Source organism: Haemaphysalis longicornis, unplaced genomic scaffold, assembly GCF_048455015.1.
Source record: "Haemaphysalis longicornis isolate Haplotype H1 unplaced genomic scaffold, Haemaphysalis longicornis Haplotype H1 scaffold_4, whole genome shotgun sequence".
Lineage (NCBI taxonomy): Eukaryota > Metazoa > Arthropoda > Arachnida > Ixodida > Ixodidae > Haemaphysalis > Haemaphysalis longicornis.
This window is the reverse complement of record NW_027526361.1, coordinates 180,449,239-180,474,821: the sequence shown is the minus strand read 5'-3', so window position 1 is coordinate 180,474,821 and position 25,583 is coordinate 180,449,239. Positions and strand designations below refer to the sequence as shown.

Genomic DNA, 25,583 nt, shown 5'->3' with positions numbered 1-25,583 from the left:
GAACGAAGAGCGCGCTCTATTACGAACCATAGCAGCGGCAAGACGACATGACTTTCCCACGGCAGCCGTCTTGATACACAGTGAAAACACAATCGATGGCAGATGGCACGACTTCAACGTTTTAAACGCACTCGTACATGTTCCAACACGCCCATGATACGCTGAAAAGGGGCGAGGTCTTATACCACGCCCGCCGTCGGCACGTAAACAAAGTAAGTCACGTTTGACAGAGTCGGGAGAAGTGCGCGTTCCCTTCGCTATTTAGCTTACTTGGTTGGTTTGGGCTTGGGCTGAGCTGCACGGGAGGCACCCTAAAACCACGTGGCAAACACAACTCAGTGGAAGCAAGCACAGAACGCCGAGCAAAACGGAGCCGCCCCGCGCCGCTTTTAGAGGCCGGAGTTTTGAAATAAATAGCGGGGTTATCTACTTTACGCAACGGAGTGCATAACTGCAACTCGATTCTAGATGGTGCTCTACGGAGATGTTGGCACAGGCCGTGCTTTTTCAACGTGAGCGGCCCCAACGAGCCGCGCGGATAATATTGATTTTGATGTTGATTACTTGGCAGAACCAAGGGGAGACGGAGACTAAAGGTAGATGTGGCCTGACAGAGGCCTCAGCCTAAATCAGGCCAAATCCGCTTCACCTCAGTGTGCTCCGCGCGATTGCGCCTGTTTCGCTCGAGGTTTATCGGATGCTCTGCTATCACTGCTTTGTTAACTCGAGTAGCTGAGAACTCGGAAGCAAGCTACTTCGGGCCTTCTGGAGTAGGCCCGAGGGCAGTATTGAAGTAGTCTGGTATGCTGCCCTCGATCAATGTTGTATGGTTGACGCCATTTAGCCGTCTGTCATTTTCTTAGAACGACGATGTCAAACAATGCGCGGTTTGATCATTCGTGATTAATTAGCGAGCCAAGGCTCAGGGGTTGTATTATCGAAAACCCGTTCCCGACCAAGCCGCCAATACGGAACAATAGCGCTCAACTTTCCAGATCTCCAATCGTCGCATTCCTAGACAGAATACATTGCACAAGAAGCTCATGGAAAGCACCATAATTGTAACCTGTAACCTCTATGCGCGGAGTCAGGCGCGACGTCACAACACAGTGGTCCTGATAACCGACGTCACTCCGGACGTAAATCTTAATAACTCGCAATGCACCTTCTTTAAAGGGAGGTCATCTTCTTTGAAGAACAAAAGTGAAGTCAATGCTGTTTTTTTTTGGAACTGGTGCAGTCAATAGGTGCTAGCCAATTCTGAACACAAGTCACAGCCGAAATGGAATAATGGGAAATTAAAACTATAGCAACGTAAACGGACAGTCAGCTGATACGGTGTCTGGACGTCCTCTGTGTTTCTATATGGTATCAAACTTCATTACTGATGAATGAGCGTGAAAAATTAAATTAAATATTTCGTGAAGTTATCTCGGTGTATGCGCGCAAAATCAGCATCTCCTTGGTCATTGTTCACGGCTCGTATTTGTAGCCGGTGTAGAGTTTCACTTCCAGCGACGTCAGGTGGCCATCGCTCACGTGGAAGTCGACTGCCGCCGGAAGGAAGCCATCAGCGCTGACCTGGATGTAAGCGAAAACAAAAAGTACGGTCGTTGGAACCACGTCTGCTACAATGCGTACACATCCGCTGCCGCTTTGTTTCTATTTTAAAATTGATTAGGTTTTAGACCTCGTTTCGCGATAACAGGTTGACGTAATAAAACTAGGGTATCATAGCACGAAAACAGTCGGACTTCACGCCGGTAGTATTCAGGTAGTTTGCGTACTCATCCAGATTTGCTTATGTTATCTCCTACGGTAACTATTCTCTTAAAACTACAGGTAACGCTATTTTTTGCTTTAACAAAATTTCGAGTTCGAGGTTTAATTCGAAGTGAGGATTTACACGTTCATTATACACCTGTCCTTTAAGGAGCGTCTTATGCAGGGCTGGTGGTCTTCAACAGGAACGTAATCTCGACTTATGGGACCTATACTCGCCGAGCCAGCATTCGAACCCGCGACATCGTTCCATATAGCATGGCACTTTAGCCACTCAGTCATCACTTCGGGTAACAGAAAAGACAAAATAATATCGTTTTTTTGTTCAGATAATCATTTTTGGAGTTAGAACTGCTTGCACAATGGTGTTAATCGCCGATTTCCTCTATCCCACGGTCGATACTGGAAAGAAGCACGAGTGACGAATGTCATGTGTCAAGGGCAGGGGTTGCATCAAAACCCCCGAGAAAAAAAAACAACATATAAACGGAAAGTTGGTGTGCGCGCCAGGAACGCACCAATGAACGAACGCCGCGCCTAAACACCGGGGTATCATGGCGAAATATGGTAACGCACTGGTCAGGCAATCAGAGAACGCCGCGCAGGGGACAAGTGGCGTGATGACCATATATGGACACGAAAAGCCAAGGAGCCAATGAGAGTGCGTTGCGATCAAGCACAGAGGGGCTAAAAGTCGGGCGCACAAAAGGTGAAGGCATGAAACCAGGAGGCGGAAGGAGTACGTGAACTTCAAAGAATGGGCCAGGAGGACGCGTACAGGCCAACGACTATGCCTAGCAAGCCTGGGTGGGAGCGGGCTGACCTCGCATCTGCTGCGGCGTCCTAGTCGCACCACGAACCTGCGTCTTCGTGGCAGCAGCGGCATCAGTCGGCCACCAGCTGTTCAGTGTCAACGCTCCGTCGACCTTTGCCTCGACGACCCCGAAAGGTTACGTTCGTGCGGAGACTGTCTGGGACCTGCAGCAGTAGCGGCTACCAGGGGGGAGCCACCGAGGAAACACGTCGGGACGCGCGGCGCCCACGCCATCCAAAGAATGACAGCGCGCATCGAACGCCGGCACGTGGCCTCCGCGATCGGCTGCCGGCGGCGCGCCGTTGCTCCGGCCGTTCCAATCGCCCGGAGAGAGCGTAATTCCGAAGAGGCCGTTTCGCCGTTTTCCGCCGCACCGCGGCGCGCTTAGCCTAAGGTCGCTTTCTGTGGCGCGGGCGGGCGCACAGGAGGAAAACTCGGCCTGCGCAGCGTGTGTGAGACGTATAATCGAAAATTACAACCGCTCATCAATGCAGTAGATAGAAGTATTTACAGGTGCCATTAATTACTTGCCGTTTAATTTTTGACGTGGACTGGGGCCGCTGTGAAGCGTAAGTGAATTCATTGCACATCAGTAATTTTTATTTTTGTTGTCGCGCATATTTAAAAAGATAAGGTTTTATTTCTGGAAAACTTGTATTTGTTATGTTAGTACATGAAAGAGCGCGTGATACAAAGAAAGAGCGCAGTGCATTGATTTTTTTTTGAGTACCAACGATATCACTTTTTTTGTTTGCATTCATTCAAGAGAAAAATTGTTAAGTGAAGTGTAATCTTTCACGACGCATAGGTGTCTTACAAAGCGTTGTTCCGATCCAGTGTTGGGTAAGACAAACTTCCTGCAATGCTTTCGTTGAAGTTGCCTGGCTGGAACTGGGTCAATTTTTTATTTATTATGAGGTTTAACGCGTCGACGCTACATAAGCGATGAGGCGCGCCGTAGTAGAGGGCTCCGGATTAATTGTGACCACCTGGTTATGGGCGTCGGCAGGATTTTACCTTGAGGGGACAAATCTATTGTTGCGCGAAGGAAGGGGGAGAGGGCATGGGGTAAATTGTTAGAATGGTTTGGGTGAGGGGGGGAGCAAGGGCCTTTTTTGCACCCCCTCCTCCCTCCCGCCGACGCCCATACGCCTGGGGATATTTAACGAGCGCCGAAATCTGGAACACACGGGCGCTTTCGCTTTCGCCTCCAGCAGAAAAGCGGCCGCGAATCGAACCCGCGTCCTTGAACTTAGCAGAACATTTTTCCCGCGGTTGCCAAAAACATTGGAGGCTAATGCACCGAAGCTACATCTGGGCAAGAGGACAAACAAAGTCATTTCAGGATACGTTATACTTTAATTACGGCAAAGAAAACCCAGAAACGCAGGCACACACACACGCATGCACACCCGCGCGCGCGCACGTGCGAACCTACACACACACACACACACACACATTGACACGCGCCGCGAACACACCGAGAAACGCAGGCACACACACACGCATGCACACGTGCGAACCTACACACACACACATAAACACGCGCCGCGAACCCACCCACATACGCATGCACACACCCGCACGCCACACAGGCGCATGAACCCCCACGCACACACACACGTAACATGCACGCGTGCGCACGCGACCGCACACGCAAGCACACGCGCCGTGAAACAACACGCGCGCACTGTGGCCAAGTACTTTCGAAACAGCCTGCAAGGCATGAAAAGGTAAAGCGCCGTGAAAGCTCGCGAAAAGGCCGTAAAAATGACAAAAGAATTCAGCACACTGGCATTCAATCTGCACGAAATGCGAAAAGAGTTTTGGCTGCCTCATTCGACTTACACGTAACCAAACCGGCTGCATGCAAAACGAACATGTGCCTTTTAAACAACGTAGGTACCTTAACTTTGTACTGCTTGCAGGAACGAGTGAAAACACACCGAGCGTATACTCAAGGTTTGTCTGCAGTGAAAACTCGACAACGAAGACTGACGAACACCTGAAATCGCAGGCAGTGTCGGTCAGATGAGCCTCGTTTCAACCTTAGGCTAACGGCGCCGCCTCGCGGCGCGTGTCGGAGTTAGCCAAATTACAAGTTTTTGCTGGGGGACGCGCCGAATGGGACGGCCGGAGCAACGGCGCGCCGCCGGCAGCCGATCGCGGAGGCCACGGCCGGCATTAACAAGAGACGACGGGTACCACCGCGTCGCAGCAACGCAACGGGTGCGATACGTCAGCACCGACGACCGGGGTGGTGGGCTAGTCCATTAGGGACACGTCTTAGGACACAACTACAGAGTAGTTGTGATAAAGACTTCGCTTAGGACAGTGCTATGGGTTAGTAATGAGTGTATTTGAACGAATTGTGCAGAATCTTTATTGTAGAGACTTTTGGATTGTATTTTGGGATATTTGGTTAGGGGTTTGATTGGTTATTGGTTGTGTGCAATTAATTTCTTGTGTGGCTCGCTTGAGGGATTTTCCAAGTGTGCATAAATTGTGCGTTTTGTTAAACCCGTCAACTGCTTTCCTGAGTTCATCTCTCTGAGCTGGTCAATACACCCTCACCATCCATTACTTGACAACGAAGAGCAGACTCGACGAACAGACAGTAGTGGCACTGTAGGGGCATCGACTGTCCTGTCAGCTTCCGTCACATGCCTGTGTTTCACTCCATTTTACCTCGAAGCAGTATACCTCAACCAGCCATGGAAATTTTCGTGTCCGCGTCAGCAGAAAACGCCAGGCTAAATGAAAGAAATTACTTGCACCGCAAGGAATCGAACCCGGACCCACATAGAGAAACGGAGCGAGAGCCCGTCGTCTTACCGACTAAGCTATACCCACACGATTCGACGGGGAGACAGACGGTGTACTCGACGAGCACCGCGGCGGGTCTGCCTCCTGCGCTCATTCAAAGCCGTCGTGTAAAGTCCAAACCGCATAATATATGATAAGGACGTGCACGAGGTTTGGATCAGCGGTGGACGGAACAGCGTCTGGGGAGGATGAGGGCGAAGAGGGCGACGCATGAATCCAGAGTGAGAGGGAGGCAGTGAGAGAGCCATACCCGCGCGTTCCGCCCACCCCCACCTCACCCTTCACCCGACGTTGCTCTCCGTTTTCTTTCTGACGTCGCTGCTGCGTTCGGTCGCTCGGTTACGCGATGCCACCCCAGCGAAACCCAGATAACGGCTGCCAGAGTCTCTGGCTTCACTCTTTGTAGAGCCACGTGCGTGAATTCAAGCGACGCCGCATGGGTCGGCGATGTGGGTGTCGTTTACAGCTTCGTAGCACAACCACCTTCACAGCGTGGATCGGAGCGAAATGTTTTTTTTTGGTGAAGATCAAGCCAATAAATGCGCCGGGAATTCAGTCCTACTCAATTACACAGGCTACCATAAGCACGCAGCTACCGTGGCATGTTGGCGTGTCATTCGAACGCAGCCCATGTAGTCCTCCTTCCAGCGACGGCTGGCGCCCCAAGCTGCCAGATCCACTCATTGAATGTCGCAGGACGTCGGCAGCTGCTGGAATAGGACGCACAACCATTCTGTGGGCGCCATGTAAATTGATGCCACCAACAAAGCTATTCTTTTTGGTGAACCGAAAACGCGGGCAATCAACAAGGGTTCTGTACTGCTCAATGAATATTGCGGGAAAATTGCGTATCGTTGCTAATAAATTACGTGTCGCAACATTCTAGTGACCGTATATCGTGAAATTTCCGTCATCTTAGCGGAAAATAGTACGGTAGATGCTTGATAGAAACATACCGCAGGACACTGAAATACGCAACTTCCCTTTTCTGATCATGCTTCTGGTCTGGCGATTCTGGTGGGTTCAGCGAACAGCAGCCGCCCGGGTTTCCCGAGAGAGAGCAACGTTAAATTTGCTTGTACTTTTAAGTTTAAAATTGAAATAACTTTTATAAATGCACACATCTTGAGAATTCGTTTTGCGTCTTTCTCTGCATGACACGAAGAACAGACGTAAAGCCTGAAAAGCTCTTCAAAGGAAAGCGTTGCAGGGGTCCTTTAACGCTTCGCGTTGGCACCTTTCCTGCCACCTAGCAGTAACTGTGGGAACTGCCGTTACAGATACAACGAAACTCTAGCCTTCCTCTGAACACTCAAATAAGGACGTCATTTTAATAGCACAATGTGAGCAAAACTAACTTATCTAGGAGGTCACCTCGTTGTATCTTTAGAGGGGAAAAGTAGGCAAAATACAAAATAAAAAATCTCGATGACGCCAATTTTATCGGCAACTTCAAAAAAAAAAAAAAAAAAAAAAAACAGCCGAAGTGTTTAACAAAACGTATAAATCAGAGGCGACTCCGCACCCACTTTCCGGTGACTTTTCTATGACGTCACAGAATCTTGTTTGAACGACTGGCGGCCGCTTGAAACGCGACTGGGACATTGTAGCGGGCCGTCTAGTTTCCTTTTAGCGTATCACGTGAACGCTGACAGGCTGTTTGCACGCTCATGAGTGCTTTTTTAGCGGTGGCTCATTATGCCATCCCTGCCCATATTACGTCACTGCCGCGCGAAATACAAAGTTGCATTTTGCTTTAATGCACTTTTGAGAGGTGTGTTAATGAAAGCATACAACATTATTATGGATGCTACCATATAGGCGAACGCATACCAAAAGCATGTAAGATCCAGGCAGGAGAATCCTCCAAAACTCCCCGAACTCGTTGGTTCGGAAGCCGACCGTCCGGTTGTGCACCGTCAGCAGAGCTCCGGCAATGGGCTCACCGCGACGGTTGGTCACCACTCCCCGCACACCTGTTTGCCAAAGGGCGCCATTACGTAAGTCTGTAAGTTCGAATTGAAATAAAATTGTGGTGGTGATAATAATGATTATGGTGGTGGTAGCGGTGGTGATGAAACGTACCACGAGGTGCGTAAGCTTAACTAAAATTAATGTCCGGCCCCAAGTCCTCCCGACGAGTTTGGTGAATTTGCACTGAGCATCGTGTCAATACAGCAGCCGACGTACACTCATGGCCAAAAGAAGTTCGAACACGAAACGATAAACGAGACTACGCAAAATTGAAAAATACTGTTTGTGGAGGTCCTATAATGGGGAAGTATTGGTATATTTCGAAAGCAAATTTTTTCAATTTTGTTACTTTAATTAGGCGATGGACCAATTTGACCAGAATGGAAAGGAATCGTGCTATTTGGTTCAATATTTTATGACCACGTTTCGTTTGCCTATGACCGTATTTTAGGAAACTGAGGGATGTGGGGCGTGATTGACATATAAGCTAGTTTCGTCTAACGCCTGCTTTGGACGGCCACGCATTTCTTATAAGTGCTACATACCTTCTCAGGGTATCGTGTTGAAACACGCACGAGACGCTTGGCCACCGTACTGAGCAGGTTTTTTCTCAATTTTCTTCAACTTTTTTTTTATCAATCTGAAATGCTTTCATAACGTAGTCAACCAACACTTAGAGTACAGGGCCACAAAGTACATCAACCGAAAATTACTGCTCTCTGCACACCAGATAGCTTATAAACTTGCTCGAAAGATGTTTCTCTCCTTCGGCTCTGACTCCCTCACCCAGCGCACGACCGCCAAAGAACACGTGAGCCAGTCCAACCTTACCAAGGCTATTCTGCAGCGCCTTGAGGCCCTCTAGGGCAACAGGACTCCTCAGCCAAAGAAGCCGAAGATAACTCCGCATCCCGATGCCCCCCTTCTGCCGGATGATGACGGAGCCCTCCGCGATTTCCGTTTATCAATGGAACTGGCGCTCATTTAACAGAAAAAAAGCACAGCTCGGTCACTCCTCAACCGTCTTATCTCCCGTCGTAACTCTTCGTGGCTTCGAATGCTTCTCCCGGGATCCCTCTCATCGTACAGCAGTGTCCGTCATTAAAACATTCATGGCGCAACACCACCATATCCCTTCATCCATTAACCACATGCACTTCAGTCGAGGATGTCCCTACTCACTCGGGTCAACACAGCCTGTTTATCCTCAACGTGTACAGTCCCCCGTAAAACCCGCTTAAGAACATCAACCCTTTTCTTTTGATGGAAACACAAAAAGCCGGTTTTAATTCTCTTATCCTGCTTGGAGATTTCAACGCCTCCACCACTCATGGGGCTATGACCAAGCCACAAGGAAAGGCACTGCCCTCCTTCACACAACGCAACGTCATGCGTTCACGCCGTGCAACGACTTAGCCCTCCCGACCCACACCAGCCCGGGCCTGACTTGCGCGCGAAATGCCCCTCATCTCTAATGCGGTCGCTGCCCATACTTTGGGGAGCAACAATCACATTCTGGCACTCGCTTTTCTCCGCCTTCCCTTCAAGCGTAAGATAGGTCAAGCTACTCTGACCGATTTGTCATCACCCCGCAAGGATCCCATCTCCCTGCCTGAGGACATCACGGACCTCGAAGGATGGACATCGCAGCTCATCCAGAAGTACACAGCCGTTATCCCCCTCACTACAGACAATACCCGTGGACGCGAGTCTAGCATATTTGTAGGAATCATCCCTACGAGGCTTAGTAAGCCGCTGGAAGACGCGCAATTATAATAGCTAGCTCAAGCGCTGAATCGCTGGAGTCACCCATTACGGCGTGCCGCGAAATACGCCGAAACCCTACAAACTTTGAATTGGCGCTAATTCTGTGACTGGCTGCAGGGTACGCTTAGCGCCAAGCGTAGGTGGCGTATTCTGAGACATCTGCAGGGCTCAAAATCTTCCAAGACTGCCACGTATCACCACCTTCAACCTGTGCTACCCCCATCCCCAGCCCACCTTCTACACACCGTACGCAAGAAGTTTTCTGTTCCCCCGCCATCCCCGCCCCCTCTTCAATTCGGTGACTACATGGTACGGCGCACCCTGCGCGTGATGCCCCCGCACTATTACGGAATTGCAGCAGGCCCTCACCCGCATTACGCGCAATACCATCCCCAGGAAAAGATCGAATAGCCAATAAGATATTATGAAATCTCGGCGAAGACACCTTCAACTCCCTCCTTACCTTCTACAACAAGCACTGGGCAGCCGGCACCCTCCCTCCCTAGGGGGCACGAAACCGAGACTAGAATGGAGCATTCACCGTCTGTGTTCTTTCGGGCTTTCTTGCTGCTCGGCCTCTCTGCTCCTGATCCTGTCATAAGTCCACTTCCCAGCGGACCAGTTACAAGGAACACCCACCGCTGGACACTACTCCCAATTTGGGACATGGAACAGTTCGCTGTCTGGCAACATCTGCGTGATACCGGGACTGGCACCGCAAACCTGGATACCGGGACTGGCACAGTGACCATTGTTATGACTCACTGGCGCCATGTTTGCGCGGGTCAGTCGCCCGCTGGGCGACCACCCCACCGCTTGTCGACGGAAACGAAAGGAGGCCGACACGACGCCGCGGCGGCCACTGATTGACAGCGGCTTTTGAGCGGCGTTGAGTGTTGTTGCCCCAAAAGGGATTAAGGAGCCGCCGGTCTTCCCCCGGCCTAAGCAACTGAACGCGTGTGCGCGTGAAAGCCCAGACGGCGACGACCGGACAATGGGACCCAGTGGCGGCGGCAGCACAGCGAAGAAGGCAGTGGCGATGGTCAAGCCATTAACCCTTCCCGGAGTGATTCCACGAACCTTGTTAATCTGTGCTGTTAGGCTCCCTGGGAACGCAGCGCGCGGCAGACACCAAAAGGATACGCGGCGCCCGCGCGTCTTCCGTTCTTCCCCTCTGCTACAGGCTCCTGACGAGTGGCAAGGGTGTGTGTGTGTGCGTGTGCTGTGCATCTGCCGACATACCTGAAAGGCGTGTCCCTACCCGAGGGCGGTGCTTCACAGCGAGGAACGTACACATCACCATTGGTCCGCATTGTTTTGTATGGGGATCCCTAACCTAGGGAACTAGGGATCGGGGGTCAACAAAAGTGGCGTGCTGCGGCCCGCCAAGATATGTCTTCTATCTTCATCTCGACAACGCACTGTAAAAATGTAAATAAACCCGTTGAGTTTGCTCTAAGCTCTCCCCTAGTCCTGGCTCGACGAAGCGACGGCGACCGGCCCCGCTACCAGCAGACTGCGGTCGCTACAACTCGCTACAAGACGCAACACCATATACAATTATCATTTAGAATTGTATATGCACATTTCTTTGTACTCCACTGTTTCTTTTGCATGAATACAAATTAGCCTGCGGGCTAGGGATTCAGATGTCCTGCATTATTCCTCATGTATGTCTCAACGCTCTAAATAAACTAATCTTCTCCTTCATCTTCAACGAGCGCACCCGATATAAGCTGCTTCCAGCTGACTGCATGCTGGGGCATGACACCGAGACTAGAATGGAGCAATCACCGTCTGTGCTCTTTCGAGTTGGTTACCTTAAACGGTCTTTCCGCCTTAAAACTTTGAATCGCTGTCTCTTTGTGGTGCCGTGTCCCTGCGACTGCTTAAAAACGGTAGGAAGTTGTAAAAGCTACGTTTGTTGTTGTGGCGGACGTCTATGGCTGTTGCTAACCGGCGATATTGAATCCAACCCTGGCCCCGATAGTGATAGTGTTCTGGCCGATGTACTAGCAACCGTCCAAAGAATTGAAAAAGGACAGGCTGAGCTGCGTAGCGAGCTTGTTCCTTTGGGGCAGTGGAGGGTGTCCGTCGATGCAGAGCTGTAGCAATCGTATGACAGGATTCGCCTCGTCGAAGTAAATATAGCATCTGTAAAAGCGACCACGCTTCTGCAGTCACACTACCATCCGTACCACCTACGCTGCCGCACTACAGATTAAGAAAATAGAATAGCGCTGCGATGAAGCAGAAGACACGCAGCGCCGATCCAATATAATTTTTTCGGCATCCCCAATGGCCCTGCAGAAACATGGGCGACTTGAGAAAAAACAAGTTGTCAAGTTGGGCTTCGAGGTTCTCGGTATTACCCTTGCTTTATCCGAAATAGAACATGCACGTCATCTTGGACGTCGTCAAACAGAAAAAATAGGCCCATTATTGTAAAATTCGTTCACTTCGAACCCTTGAACAGTGGGAGAGCTTGCTGCGCAGTGGCCAGCTCGCGGATGAGGAGTTTCTTGTGACGTACGCCCGGGCCGCCGCAGCATAGCGTGAACTACCCGGATAGGATGTCCACCCAAAGCCTACGGTCGCACTCCATGCAATCATAAAAAAATTGTTTTCCAATCCAATCCAAGCAAAGGCAAAGAAAATGTTATGGCTGTGGGCAAAACGTTTAGGACACTGACTACGCTGTCCAGGAGGATTTTTCGCTGCGGTGTCGTATCGCCCGGAAAAAGTCGCAGGATTACGCTATAGAGATACATGCACTTATCAAGCTAAATGTTGACAAACTGCGCGTGGACGGCTCCTATTATGTATACGATGCTGTGTCTGACGCTGCCATTGAATTGCCAATATAGCGCAAACGCGTGCCTACTTCAAGCACTACTCACAATTCCTCTCCCACTTCCACTAGGCAGTCTCAGTTGCCACTCTCTGTATCTGCTTCATTTACAGTTATTAGAAGCCTGCTTCCGAAACGCGATGTTCTTTGTTCTTTTCTAGATTATAGTAACTATGACGTTGTGGTATTAACAGAAACTTGGCTTACTCCCGAAATTAGTCATACGGAGTTGTTTCCGGATAACAATTCTTGTAACATTTACCGCCATGATCGTAGAACTAGAAGGGGAGGTGGCGTCCTGTTACGCGCACAGAGAAAGGTTTTCTCTTTCGTTATTGACACCAGATGTGATATCGAAATTGTTTGGTGTGCATCCGCGTCCACGTCAACTAAGGTGTATGCTGTTGGACCCCTGTAATGGGCAATCCTTTGTTGGCGAACTTCACAAAAATATAGCGACAGCTGTCGATATGTTTCCTTCTGACTACATGTGCGTGCCTTTGGGGGCTTCAATTATCCCTTAATCGATTCACTTCTCAGTCAAGTATCCCCCCTCCCCCCTCCTCACATCCCGATTGGGTGGACACCACACCAGGCCATTCTTCCCTCGAAGAAAATGAGGCGGCACACGCTGCTGCCCGCGTTCTTACATTCCGGGCGTTTTGGTTGACCGAAGAGGACCTTCCGAACCATCCACCTACCCCTGGTCCCTTTCCGATACACTGAAATCTTATATCATTATCGCCAACCACGGCTTCAATATCCGCCTCCTCACACATACATCAGCACACAGGCGGCTCGCATTTGGCGTCGCCCACAAACCAACACATACGACAGCATCTCAATACTTTACTACGTGTTTCCCTCCACTTGCTTTTGCTCTGTCCAGAACAGCACATACCACCTGGTCTGGGAATGCCCCTACGCGCCAAGCCCCCTTCCTTCCCCATCCCCTGAGCAGTGGGAGCGCGATCTGGCCAGCTCACGGTGCGAGGACCAGGAACGTCTCATCGTTCGCTCCCTATTTGCTGCGCTGGCTCGCGGCTACATGGATTAAGAGAGCCGCCCACTTTTATACTCAATAAAGGCTCTCAAATCTAGAAAAAAAATCTCTGCCCTGGATGTGGCGTTCCTCGACCGCTGGAATTACGTCATTACAGCGGTGTAGGCGCTATTGGTCGGTTTTCCTTCAGTTTCAGGAATGAACGCACTCAATAGCTACTTCAAAAGGAAATTCATTAAGCAAAACAGAAACGGAAGGCGTATCTGCCGCGAAGAGCGAGTCACGCAGCGCCGCTCAGTAGTGCAAAGGAAAGGTTGAAAGTGTTTATCGGAAGCGGCATGGTAAGAAGCGCACTAGACGGGGACAGAAGAAGAGAGAGTGACACGGGACGAGCGCTCTCTCTTCTTAAGAACGGCACCGGAAGTTGCCGCTGTGCCTTATCTCCGTAGCCGGATGTTTGTCCGCGCGGCGCTAGTAGGGCGTTACTGGGAATATTTTGAACAATGCGTGAGCCGTCCCCGTAATTTTTTGGACTTAATACGCTTATAAACGAGTCCTGTGACGACAAACAAACAGCGTGAGACACGGCAGACGATATCGCGCATTCATAGCAAACCCCTTTAAAAATGCGCGCGCACTGACGTCACGGGTCCGGCGCTCTGGCGGAGTGATACACTACTCGAGGTGGTGCCGTTCTTGTGTTGTAACCGAGTATAGTGTGCTTTTTACCATGTCGAAGTCGTACCAGCAACTAGCCCAAATTTCTGCGTTGAATTATTGGAAGCGTTGCAGGGTCCTTTTAAAAGCACATGGCGCGCCAGAAGTAGATGAAGATCGGTAACGTACCCTTGTTGGCCTGACGGAGGAGCTTGAGCAGTGGCCCCCGCGTCCTCTCGAAGAGCCCCTTAAGCTTGCTCTGGTCGTCGTACTTGCAGCAGCCCACGTACACGCTCAGCGGAAGAGAGCCTTCGTACGCGTACGTGTAGTCCGCAAGGCTGCCGCTGATCGGGTAGTAACTGGCGCCTGCGCAGTTGAGGGGGAAAGAAGAAAAAGTATTGCTGCGCAAGTATTCGTTAGCGGTGCAGCTATACCTGCGGTAATTCCCAACCAAACTCTTTTTCCTAAAAGCTCCATCATACGTTTGTACAGACAGCGAAACCCTCGCCTGTGTAACACCTGCAAAACCTCTTTAGAACTGTCTGTGTAGCCTTGTGTACATGTACAGGTACCCTCGTCTGAATAACATTATCTTCGTGCCACTAATAAACTGAGACTGAAGGTGACGGCCGCTGCAGAATAGCAGCTTCAAAACCTTGTGGACTACGTCGTCCCCTTCCAGATTAAAGGTTTGCATCTTGCAATGAACATTATTTAGACATTGCATTTAATGGCATACGATATTTTTTCACCACATTTAGGGACACTTAGGTCTTGTGCTCTGACTGGTTAGTTCGTCACTTTGTATTCAGACTCCTTTATTACATCGCCAAAAGAAATAATGCTGTTATAAGCTGAGACACTTCTATGGCTTTACTACATATTGATAATAAAAATGTGTCACCATGATATTTCCGGTAGACCGTGAGATGCTTTCATTTTACGCGTATACCGGCCCATAGACCTTTTCGTTTTCTATCAGAAAAAACCTAGAGAAATACGCCAGTTGCCTAGAGCAATTCAAATACCTTTGAACATAACTGGCACTTCGGGACTCCATGCGGTAAATTATACTCTTCAGCCCGGTCATGGTGCATAGTTCGACTAAATCAGGTGCACATATGTTTTCTCTAAGTTAATACGCCCTGAATAGACATAGTCCTCATAATCACAGCGCTGTCTTAAATCTGTACTTCCTCATTTGCATAAAGACCGCACACTATGGATCGCTTGTCAGGGCGTTGTTTTACTGAAAAGAGGTGACGGGTTCGATTTAGGGACGAGGCAGAAGCCACTTTTCCGGAGGAGGAAAATAATAAACGTCCGAGTGACGACCGCCTGGCTCGCGTGAAGCACGAATCCCGTTGACTCACCGTTGACGAATCCCTCGCCCTTGGCCCCCACGGCCGGTTTCCCATCGCACGGGGACTGTGCTCCGGCCCCCATAGCCGTGACCATGAACTTGGCAAGGAACTCGAAGACGTCTGCGTCCGGCGCCCTGCTACCCGTCTTCAGCCAGGGCATGTCTTCGGGGGGAGAGACGCACAAGGATTGAGCATTGTTAGCTTAGGGAAGAGTGCAAAGCAGTTTGTGCTAAGCGGGATACGAAGAAACATCGCAACTTTGTTCAGCTTAGAATAACTAGCCTGTGGTAACTCACTCAGCTCCATTCCAGCGAGAAAAGACGCTTCTTTAACATAAAAAAAATTGGACCCATCTCCCCACGAGGGGGGACTCGAGTAAATGCGTCGCGTAGGGGTGCGTGTATTGCGTTAACGTTAGTGTTTGGGGGGCGGTGGTGGGGTGGTAGTGAATGTGTTAACTATTATTGCTTATTACTATTAATTATTATTATTTCTTTCATATATTAATTATTACTTTCGTGATTTTGCGACTCGAGTCCCCCCTCGTGGAGAAATGGGCCCAATTTTTCTTTTTTTGTGACGCAAGAGGTGAAGGCAAGGAGTAGGTTGTTGTAAGTCGTTATTAATTTATTTTTTGCTGTTGTCGTTGTATTGGACGCTGAGAACGATGGCTTTGTGGTCGCTAAAGTGTACTGTTAAGGGGTTTTTAAGCAGTGGTAGCGCGTTGCAGCAACTGGTGAAACGAGATCGATGCAGCTGCTGCCGTGTATCAGCAGCTTCTTGGCGTAGTTTGAATGAGTCAAGGATATAAGGCGCGTTCGTAGCCTTCCATTCTGTGTCGGCTTTGTGGCGCAGTGGGAAGAGCACCATGTACCTCGCGTTCCGCCCACAGGATCGTGGGATCGAAACCAGGCGCCGATAACTATTATTTTTTTTATAGTGTAGGGGGAGGGGTGCGGACGGACAACAACGCTGCACCTGTTGTTGAGAGCGAGGAGGGTGCGGGGGAGAGACGCGCACCTGCGCCTCGCCGCGACGCGCATGCGCCGTGAGCGTGTGGACGCCGCCGCCGACGGTCGAGGGACATCGTGCGACTAAGAAACGCTCCGCGTTTAAAACGCAATGAATACGTAAGTGGTTTCGAACTTCCCGCAACAGTAATGTAATTCGAGAAGCAGTGACGTCATATGGGCCAGCACTAAAGAATGAATGATACACACACTAACGCGTAAGACTTCAAGGTTGTGAAACTGTGCGCAACCTTCACGACAATCCCGAAGGTTTAAGTCCACGGTTACAGCCGATTTGCTTCTTCTTTGCTGCCGCAACGACCTTTATTCCATAATTGTTACTATAAGTGTGAGCTCCCTTCTTTTATTTGTAGTGGTAATATTTTGGCGTGGCATATGCTATGACGTGTCTTTATTGCTCCGAGAAAATGTTGCAATGATTACGGCGAAAGATAGAGTTTTTCCTCGTTCCGAGCAAGTGTTACCCCGATTGCGGCCAACACTGGAGTTTTTCTGGCCAATCTTGGCCAATCTCCCGGAAGGGGCATGCTCCGCATTTTCTCAGAATTTTAACTCCGGATACAATCAATTACGATTTGCTAAGCACCTTCGTTGTTAAATACAGAATTATAGCATTATCAGTCTGTTAACGTCAGTATTTAAGTGACGCCATCACCCGGAACTAGCGACTACAATATCCCGCTCATGTTTCTTGGTGATGGTTGAGGTCAGCAGCCACTAATCGCACTGAATAGATTCTGCGACGTCTTACCGAAACGCGCCTGGGGATTCTACATTGCTTCATCTGGCTTCCTGAATATCTTCGTTATTTGCTTGAAGTTTGCGGCGGAAGTAATGCCACTGTTACCGGAACAAAGCAGTTTTTTAAGGAACCAAACGTGTGTTTTGTCTTCATGGGCCCTATAAGGAACCATTTATTGCAATAGTAACAAAAGAGAAAAGTGAGAGAAATGTTAGTGCAGTGAATAGTGCAAGGGCTGCCTATATTAATGAGTACAGGTGGCATTCTAAAGGGCATTACACGGGGAATCACTTGTTTGAAAGAATATACTGAACAATGGTTCAGGCAAGTAGTGGCAAATCACTTAGCATATTTTCAGTGACTCAGCCGAGCAGAAACGCAACACCAGATTTTTTTACCCGACCTGGTGCAGACGAGTGCAGTGTCGTGCCCACCAGTGCAGAGTGCTACCGGACATATAGATTCTACGGAGAATCAATATATGCAGCGCTGCTTGCACCACTGCAGCTAGTGCAATCAAAAAAGTTCTAGAGGAACAGGGCGGGCTCTTTGTGCAAACCTTGAGTTTGATGTTTTGCGTAACTGATGTTAAGCACCCACTTCACTTGGAAGTATGGGCTCAGTGGGGTCAGCGTGAAGTAAATTTCATGTCACAGCTCTTTAGATTCTATCATGAGTCGGGATAATGCCAGTATGAATGCTTTTTCTCCAAACTATGGGCGTCAGGGATATAATTTGATGAGGTAGTTTTGAGAGAAGGCGGACCTTCGTTCCCAAGGCAAACATCGCCTCAGAGATGTCAAAAAGTCGAACGGGAGGGTGCGGCGCCATTAGGAGTGCCGGCTGCAGCCACCGCCACTACAATGTTTCAGGGTTGCGCGGCAGTCGCGACAGCCACCAAAGGGGACCTGGCAGCGGCTGGTGGTGGGACAAAGGTCATCGATGGTCATCAATGGTCATCGATGACCATCGATTGGTCATCGATGCACCGTGTTCCAACCGAGCTGATGCCACCGCCAGCCGAAGTTTGGTCTTCATGAGCAGTGTCAGTAAAGTCATTTTTTACCCGACCTGGTGCAGACGAGTGCAGTGTCGTGGCCACCAGTGCAGAGTGCTACCGGACATATAGATTCTAGTGAGAATCAACATATGCAGCCCTACTTGCCCCACTGCAGCTAGTGCAAGCAAAAAATAGTTCTAGAGGAACAGGGCGGGCTGTTTGTGCAAACCCTGAGTTTGATGTTTTGCGTAACTGATGTTAATTACCTCCTTCCGTAGCCTTGATACTTTTTCCTGCTCTGGCGTAAACAGGTCGGTGCCAGGGGATGTACTCGGAAACATCGAATCGATATGGGAGAATTGTGTCCAGCGGACAGGATGATTGGCTCTCGTGTTACCTTCTTGTGTATCGTCTGAACTGCGCTTTAAATATGAATATGAAGCAACTCATGTTTGTTCTGAAGTAGTAGAGCTGTCTGGGGGGTTACAGTGTTCAGTGCCAACGGCGAATATAAGACGGCAGTGGCACGTGTCACTACCATGCCCATACCGCAGACACTCGAAGCTGCAGCGTGGGTTTAGGATCCATGGTTAGGTTTTACAGTGGATGAAACGTGCCATTACTAATTGGAAGTATAGCTTTCGTTGATGAGTGAAACTTCAGGAATTGTGCCGTGCGAGATGTTTGACGCCGTGCCAGTTCTTCTGGATCAGGAATTGGTTGAATGGTTCTTTCAAGGAGGCTTTGTACAAGCATAGCGCCAGATTAATTTTTTTTTTGCCTTGGAGCCAATAAGTCGGTATTTGAGTAAAGCAGCAGGAGCCACCGTTTGCGGTTTCGGCACTTCTATTCTGTAAAATGATTTACGCCCTCAAGTGTAACTTGTGTGTATAACAAACGCCCTTACACCCTAGCAAAAGCACCAAAGGCACCAATATAAAGCGTGTTATAAACGAAAAAACACCCTTTAAAGGGGTGTTTTCTTTTGCTGGGGATTAGAGTTGTTAGTTGTAAACACAAATCACCCTGGAGGGCGTAAATCATTTTACAGTGCACGCTCCCACTTCTAAAAGCATCGTCACGATAAGTTTTAGCCTAGCTTTGTGGCTCAGATATACGGTGTCGACACTCGCAGTCACTAAGATCGCTAAAGGTGTCCAGCACGCGAAAATTTTTAAACACCCACGACCTAACAGAATACTGTTTTGGCTGCAGCACATAGTCTCTCTCTTACAGAAGTAGCACAATGGTTTAAAAAATGTATGAAATGTTTCTTTCTTGCCACACGGCGCGCGCTGATTGGGCGCCGGAGAAGCGCCGGTGGGAGGAGCAATTGCACGTTTGCTGAGGCGGTGGCGCCCTCTCTTGGGCTGAACGGATTTGAGCAGTTTGCATGCCCCATCTGCCCATGTTTGGGGTAGTGGCAGCGGCAACGCGACCGAAGTGCATTGCCCGCGCGTTTCCCTGGGGTCTCCTCCTTTGTGATTAACGAGCCCCGCACAAGGTAAATGCCTTTTCTTGCATAGACCGACCACCGCAACCGATCAGGCCTAACGTCGACAGCCGGTGGGTAGTTATGTGGGACACAAATTATAACCCGTCTACAATAGCTTCTGCTTGTGCTTGACGATTGTTGAAGCGGGCAGGTTGCGTTCCAAAAATCTTTGAATTATGTTTATTTTGAATCGGACTTTTTAGTTTTTTAGTGCGCGCTACATTCGAGCGCGAGGCGTTGGAAAACGAGTGTCCCGGTGTTTTAGTACCGTAACTACAGCAGACGATGACAGGAGTCGCCGAGAACCCAAACCCTGAGGGGCTTCGCCCCTAAAAAAAACTTTTCATTTGTCTCTCCTCAAAATTCCCACAATGTTACTTCCGATGCATGCTTAGCTATGGCGCCAACAGCGCAGGAACACTAGGTTCATGGGTCGCTTTTCGTACACGAAGTAACGCTGTTAGGCAACTCCTGAAACCGCAGCCGTGCTGTTGTGCAGACTCTGCCCGCTGCATCGTGTGCTGACATCCTCTTCGCCGTGGTACTACGACACACGAGCGGGATTTTAGAAGCTGCTGTCTTTTCCTTCAGCTGCCTCTCGGAGAAAATGTCACCAACGGTGTGAATGAATATTCTCTCCACCGCTTCCTCTCCACTAGTCTTTGTTTCACAAGGCCGCCTTTAGGCTGGACGTTCGCTCTTTGACGTGACAACCCTCTTGTCAGGCTTCTAGATCACTCACTCCCAGCCTTGCGCTGTTGCGGTAGCTCGAAATCTCTAGAGTGATTTGCTGTGCGTCAAAATTCAGAGCACTCCGACCCGCCATTTATGCGATTAAGGGAAACCAACAGAATGCTACAACAGATGTCGAGTAAACGATCTTCGAATGTCTTGTCCTTGTGTTCCTCATTGCATTCCTGACGTGATGACGTCGTGTCGGTATCTGTGCCAACGAATTTGCGAGGTCATTTGCTGCGCGCACGTAATCTGTAATCTTTTTGTCTTCTTGTTTATTACGCCACTCTCTTCCGTACACTACGCGGCATACATGCGTTGTCCTTTTCTGCCATTGAATGAGCAAGCGATAATTCGCATGACGTTTCATTTGACTGAGTAGGGGTGATATCAGAAAACGAGTCCGGAAGAATCTCCGCCTAGTACTCTGCGTCGATGGTGTTGACAACACTGTCTGGTTTCACCCTGCATTACTGTCATCCATTTCCCTCATTCTATCTTCTCCCGGTTACTTCGTGCACTCTAACATGATTCACACCTTTTTTGTCGTTACCTTAAATTATTGCGCCCAAACAAAATACACAATAAAACACCCTTTTAAGGGTTGTTATCATCATCACCAGCCTATCTACGCCCACTGTAGGGCAGGGCAAAGGCCTCTCTCATAGGTCTCCAATTATCCCGGTCCTGAGCTAACTCCGACAACCCAGTGATGTAGACAAGAATTTAAAGCGAGCGTAGCGACACCTCGCAGCGCCCATTAAAACCCCCGGGATCGTGAAACTGCGCTACACCAAAACGTAAAAAAATATTAAAAATAGGAAATCTTGTAGTGAATTCATATTTTGATATAAGACGGCCTATATTGCCCTTGAAATGATGTCTTCACAGCAAAGCATTTGTGTTTAGAGGTGAAGCCGATTTTAAGGGCACCGAAGTTAACGTTATCTTTGTAAGCAGGATTTTCAGATTGTGTGTTGCATTGTGAAGCATGGTCATCAATGGAGGGAGTGCGACTACAGAGAACGGCTCTAACTCTTGTGTTATCGAAAGCATCCCGAAATAAGGTATATGAAAAATCGCCGTTAAGACGACTCTACAATTACTGCGAGTTTTATCTACTTGCCGTAGTTAGTTAACAGTGAAGTGTAAACGGTGCAGAATTACTGTCTGCTGTCAATACATGCCCACCTTCGAAGGGAGTACGGTTAGGAAAAATGGCTGCAACTGTTGTTTTAGTGGAACTACCCGGAAGAAAATTGCAGTAAAACCTCGTTAACTCGAAGTAGTAAAAACAGGAAAATATTTGGAGATAAGAGGATTTTCGAGATAAGCACAAAGTTGCGCGAACCTCCAATAAATATTGAGTTCTTTGAAATAAATGCGCTACTACGTACCAGCTCTTCACAGCAGCTTCGAATCTTGCTTTTCATAAAGCAAATCCCTATTTATTGCCTCAAATAGTCCTATTTCTTTATTTTATGGCATACAGGTTAATAAAACTCTTCAGTTAAGTGTTGAGTTTGGTTTCAAAATTTTTAGGTGCGCTGGCTGCAACGGGAGTTCTCCGGGGAACGCCTGCGCACCATACAATTTTTTTCATGGCAAAAGGGTCCCGCGCTCTCCATTACGTTTTTCCCCTCACGACACACCTCTATTGGCTAGTACACTGTGCCTTTGCGCATGTCTCTACCGTCACATGACGTGCCACAGGGTTGCTTGACGAAGTTGATATGCCTTAAGGCTCAGTCTCCATGTTCGGGGAAAACATCGGCTTTGTGGTAGTTGCGTCTAAACGAGAAAATATCGAGGGACTTAGGCGCGGCAGCATCGCGCCAATCTTGTGGAACGGTCCGCGGCGGTGAAAGTTTCGTTCCACTCTCGGGAAAGATTTGGAGATATCCGCAGTTTGGCCAAAAAATACTTCGGAATAAAGGGTAACAAATACATGGGACGTATAGGAAATGGTTCGGTGCCGCGGAAAATTTCGACTTAGCCGATTTTTCGAGATATGCGATCGGTTCCAGTTAACGAGGTATTACTGTATATGGCAATTATCCGATAAGACGACTCCAACATCACAGACCACACCTTCGCTGGTCCTTCTTGAGAGAGCGGAAGGGCACTTAATACTTTGCGGGGTGCTTGTTACAGACCATGAAAACACCCCTCAAATGTATAAATCATTTTACAGAGTATGTCCATGGGCAGTCCTGGCATGAAGGATTGTGAAAGCCGACGTAAAAATTCCCCCGCATTTCCCCGAGGGGGAGAACGTGAAAGTGCGAATGCACGGTTGTCGGCCCGCTTGCGGCGCTTGCGCTCGGCCCCCGCAGCCCACCGCCTCGCCGCCTTCTCTTCCATCTCTTCCATCGGGTTTGTAGTATCACGTGTACACCACGCAGTTATCAAGCCGCTATAACGCCGCTGAGTCACCAACGCACGCCGCTGACGACGTAGTTTGAATGCGTTAAAGATATAAGGCGCGTCACTAACACTGATATCACCGTCGTGTCCGTGGCTTGGTCGGTAGAGCGTCGCGCTGCGGCCGCAAAGTCCTCGGATCGAAACCTGGCGCCGGATGCTGTTTCTTTTTTAAATATAGAGGAGCACTGCGGACGCCGCCGCCGCCGCCGACGCCGCCGCCGCCGCCGCCGGCGGTGGATGGTTTGGGGTCGCTTATAAAGTGCATTAATCAAACTGGGTGCGTGCACAAGCAGGAAGCGTGCCAGTGGACGCCTCACCCGACCCGGGTACGTCGTCGTACGGGTAGAGGACGCCGAACAGCCCGGCGAAGAGCAGGACGCTCAGGGTGGCCGGGTACGCCCGTTCGAGGCGCAGCACAGCGGCTGACTCCGGCTCCAGGGCGGGCCGGCTCGCGGGGGGCGAGCGGTCAAAGGCACCCGGGAAATTGCGGTTGATGCCCACGCCGTTGCTGTTCTCTCTGCGTGCCGACCCGGAGCGGAATTCTCAGTTTTGCTCATTTCGTGTCCATTTCGACGTGTCCACTCCGGGCTGAAAGCAGACGACCGGATGTTACACAGCACAAACAAGGCGATAAAACTGGTGATTGGCCTCGCTAGTGAAACTATGTCAACTATGAAAAAGACGCAAAATGGATGTTTTTGAAACGGATACAACGCAGAATTCCGGCCCCCCGAGTTCGAAGAAAGGGCAGTGACGGACGCCCGTCTGGTCGGCCGGATGCACGGAGAAAGGCCAGGATGTCGACCACGGAGTCAGCAAGTAAAAATGCTTAGCATCTGGCTCCACCACAAAAGCCCTGCCGCAGCGAAAGAAAAATTTCACATATAGCACGTTCGCCTACGTGCTTTGAGGGCGAAAGACTGGCGTACTATTGTGACGGGTACTTTCTCACGAGTACGAATTCCTCGGCGAGTTTCTGTTGCATCACAGAAAAATTCATAGCGCATGCGGACGTGGCCAAGAAAAGAAAACAGACGCCACGGTGCGCCGCCTTTTGCACACATATCTAGCAGTCGACAGAGCAGTCACGATATTTTAAGGTCCCTAATCCGTCCCAATCCTCTTTAATCTAACGAATCTAACTTAATCTATTGTAATTAACCTTACTCCACCTTAATCATCATTAATCCTACCCTATTTATCATTACTAACAACCACTAAGCAATGATTAATTTGTCTCAACTCATCTTAATCCACCTTAATACCATCTTATTACACCTTAATATGATTGCTACATATCAAAAATCCATAATTACTTCGACAATCGTTAATAATATCTGATACCCAGCTGACATGCTTTGGTACGCGTCTGGCCTTGAGTTTTACATCCCGTCCACTGGTATATCACCACGTAACAGGAGCATGAACTCAGGCTTTAGCAAACAAACACGTTCCCCCACCTATCTAAACTTCCCGCCCTCAATCCAACCCTCTACAGCCCCACCTGCTAACATTGAGTGAGATCTGCACCCTTTACCACAAGATGTGGGCCTGGCAAAGAAACTGGAAAGTTCGCCCAATCCCCAACCCTTCCCCTGAGCCGTGGGAGAGGGAACAGCCCAGCCCCAGCAGCAATACTCAGCCTTGGCCGGTGGAACGTGCGGAGAAGGCAGCAAGCTCCAAAGGGATCTTTAAGGAATCTTACCACGTGCTCTCTTTTTTGCAGAGTCAAGTTTCCTCTATCTCTCTCTCCTTGAGTTTTATGCCGTTTGTGTGGGCGCCGGATTCATTCATGGTCACTGTCCAAAGAGACATATGAGGCTTTGCCCTTGAAAAATGCCCGCCATCTCGCCCGGCGAAAGTGGGTGTCCAGCGAAGCTTGTGCAAATGCTCATGTGGGAGGGTACGAAATGTTCCTCGTCGTCTAGGCGGGCTCGTCACTTGCTCACCGCTTCCATGGCGGCAGAGCCTGAGGCATCCGCTCGCCCTTGAATGACGTTAATCCGCCTTTCCCGAGCAGCTGCAAACCGAGTATTTACCAGGAGGACACAGGGGGGCTCCCATTGTTCACAGGGCCTTATCAGGTATACTGAAGGTTGCGATGCTTGCTTTGTGGTCTTTTTAATGAATACTGAACTTTAAGCTGTATTCCTGATTGCAAAGAAAGATTGCGCTGGGCTTCTCTGGCGCAAACGCTGGGTCCTGCCTAGTCGGACGCATGCGCTGTGGGGTCTTGGGCGAGGATCCTGCCTGAACTTTTTGTTTAGGGCACGAAATTTCCCGACCAACGAGAGGATAACAGCTTCGCTGTAAAAAGCATAAATTATTGCCCCTCATTTATGGCCCATGATTGCCAAAGCATCTTGCGCACGCTGTTGCAGATTGCTGGCATTCTGAATACACTTGTGCTCCGTCGTTTGCATGTGATACGGCTCCAGATAAAGCACACGTGCAACGTTACAGTGTGTTGTGCGCCCTGTGATATCGCAATGCTTATCAGTCACTGAGTTTGTGGTCCGCCTTGAGGCCTTTCACTCTGAAACCAGAGTTCGGGCACCAGGCGGCAAGAAACTCTCTAAATTGTTCCTTAACAGTTTGGCCGTGCGACTGCTTTTATTTGCTCAGTGCTCCGTAGCAGTTTTTGGGTTGTTTGTGCAGCCCGTACGTTATTTTCAAAGGGGCCATTAAAACAAAATGCAAGTTTGGTTAATTCGAAAGATTGCCTCGTTGGAGTAACGCTGACGCAACTTTTAACGCAAACTTCACTAAAATAAGATATATGATTAAGAAAAAAGAGTGGCCATGCGCCCCACTAGCTCATTTTTAACACTAGAGACTATGACGTATCATGCGCGGCTGTGCGCTTGGCTGAGGCTGGCCAAATCAGACGCAAGTTAAGCAGGGCTTATAAGCTTGCAACACGAGCTATTCGAGCCTACATTTAATGCATATTCTTTTTATAGCCGTACGAACGGCGAGGTGAGAAGTGGAAGTTACGAACGCAGACTCGAACGCAGACTCACGCACGTAATGCACGCACTATGCCGGTTATAGCTGCACAGCCGTTCGGCGCGTTGATCTCACACCGGCCAACTGGCGTAAGTGACATGGTCTT

At 49.4% G+C, this 25,583-nt stretch overlaps 1 protein-coding gene across 3 annotated transcripts in view; it reads right to left on the bottom strand.

Moving 5' to 3' along the window:
• Positions 1–1,298: 1,298 nt before the first annotated feature.
• Positions 1,299–25,583, bottom strand: part of LOC144180688 (carboxypeptidase M-like) — a 51,497-nt gene continuing 27,212 nt past the window's right edge. For 2 of the 3 annotated variants that reach the window (XM_077708981.1, XM_077708980.1), the window contains exons 5-9: positions 22,786–22,985; positions 15,048–15,200; positions 13,864–14,040; positions 7,256–7,398; positions 1,299–1,581 (exon numbers count right to left, since the gene is read on the bottom strand). In XM_077708981.1, coding sequence (XP_077565107.1) covers positions 1,474–1,581; positions 7,256–7,398; positions 13,864–14,040; positions 15,048–15,200; positions 22,786–22,985 — 781 coding nt within the window. In that variant the 3' untranslated portion in view covers positions 1,299–1,473. The remainder of the gene's footprint in view (positions 1,582–7,255; positions 7,399–13,863; positions 14,041–15,047; positions 15,201–22,785; positions 22,986–25,583) is intronic. The other variant, XM_077708982.1, reaches the window with a different exon arrangement.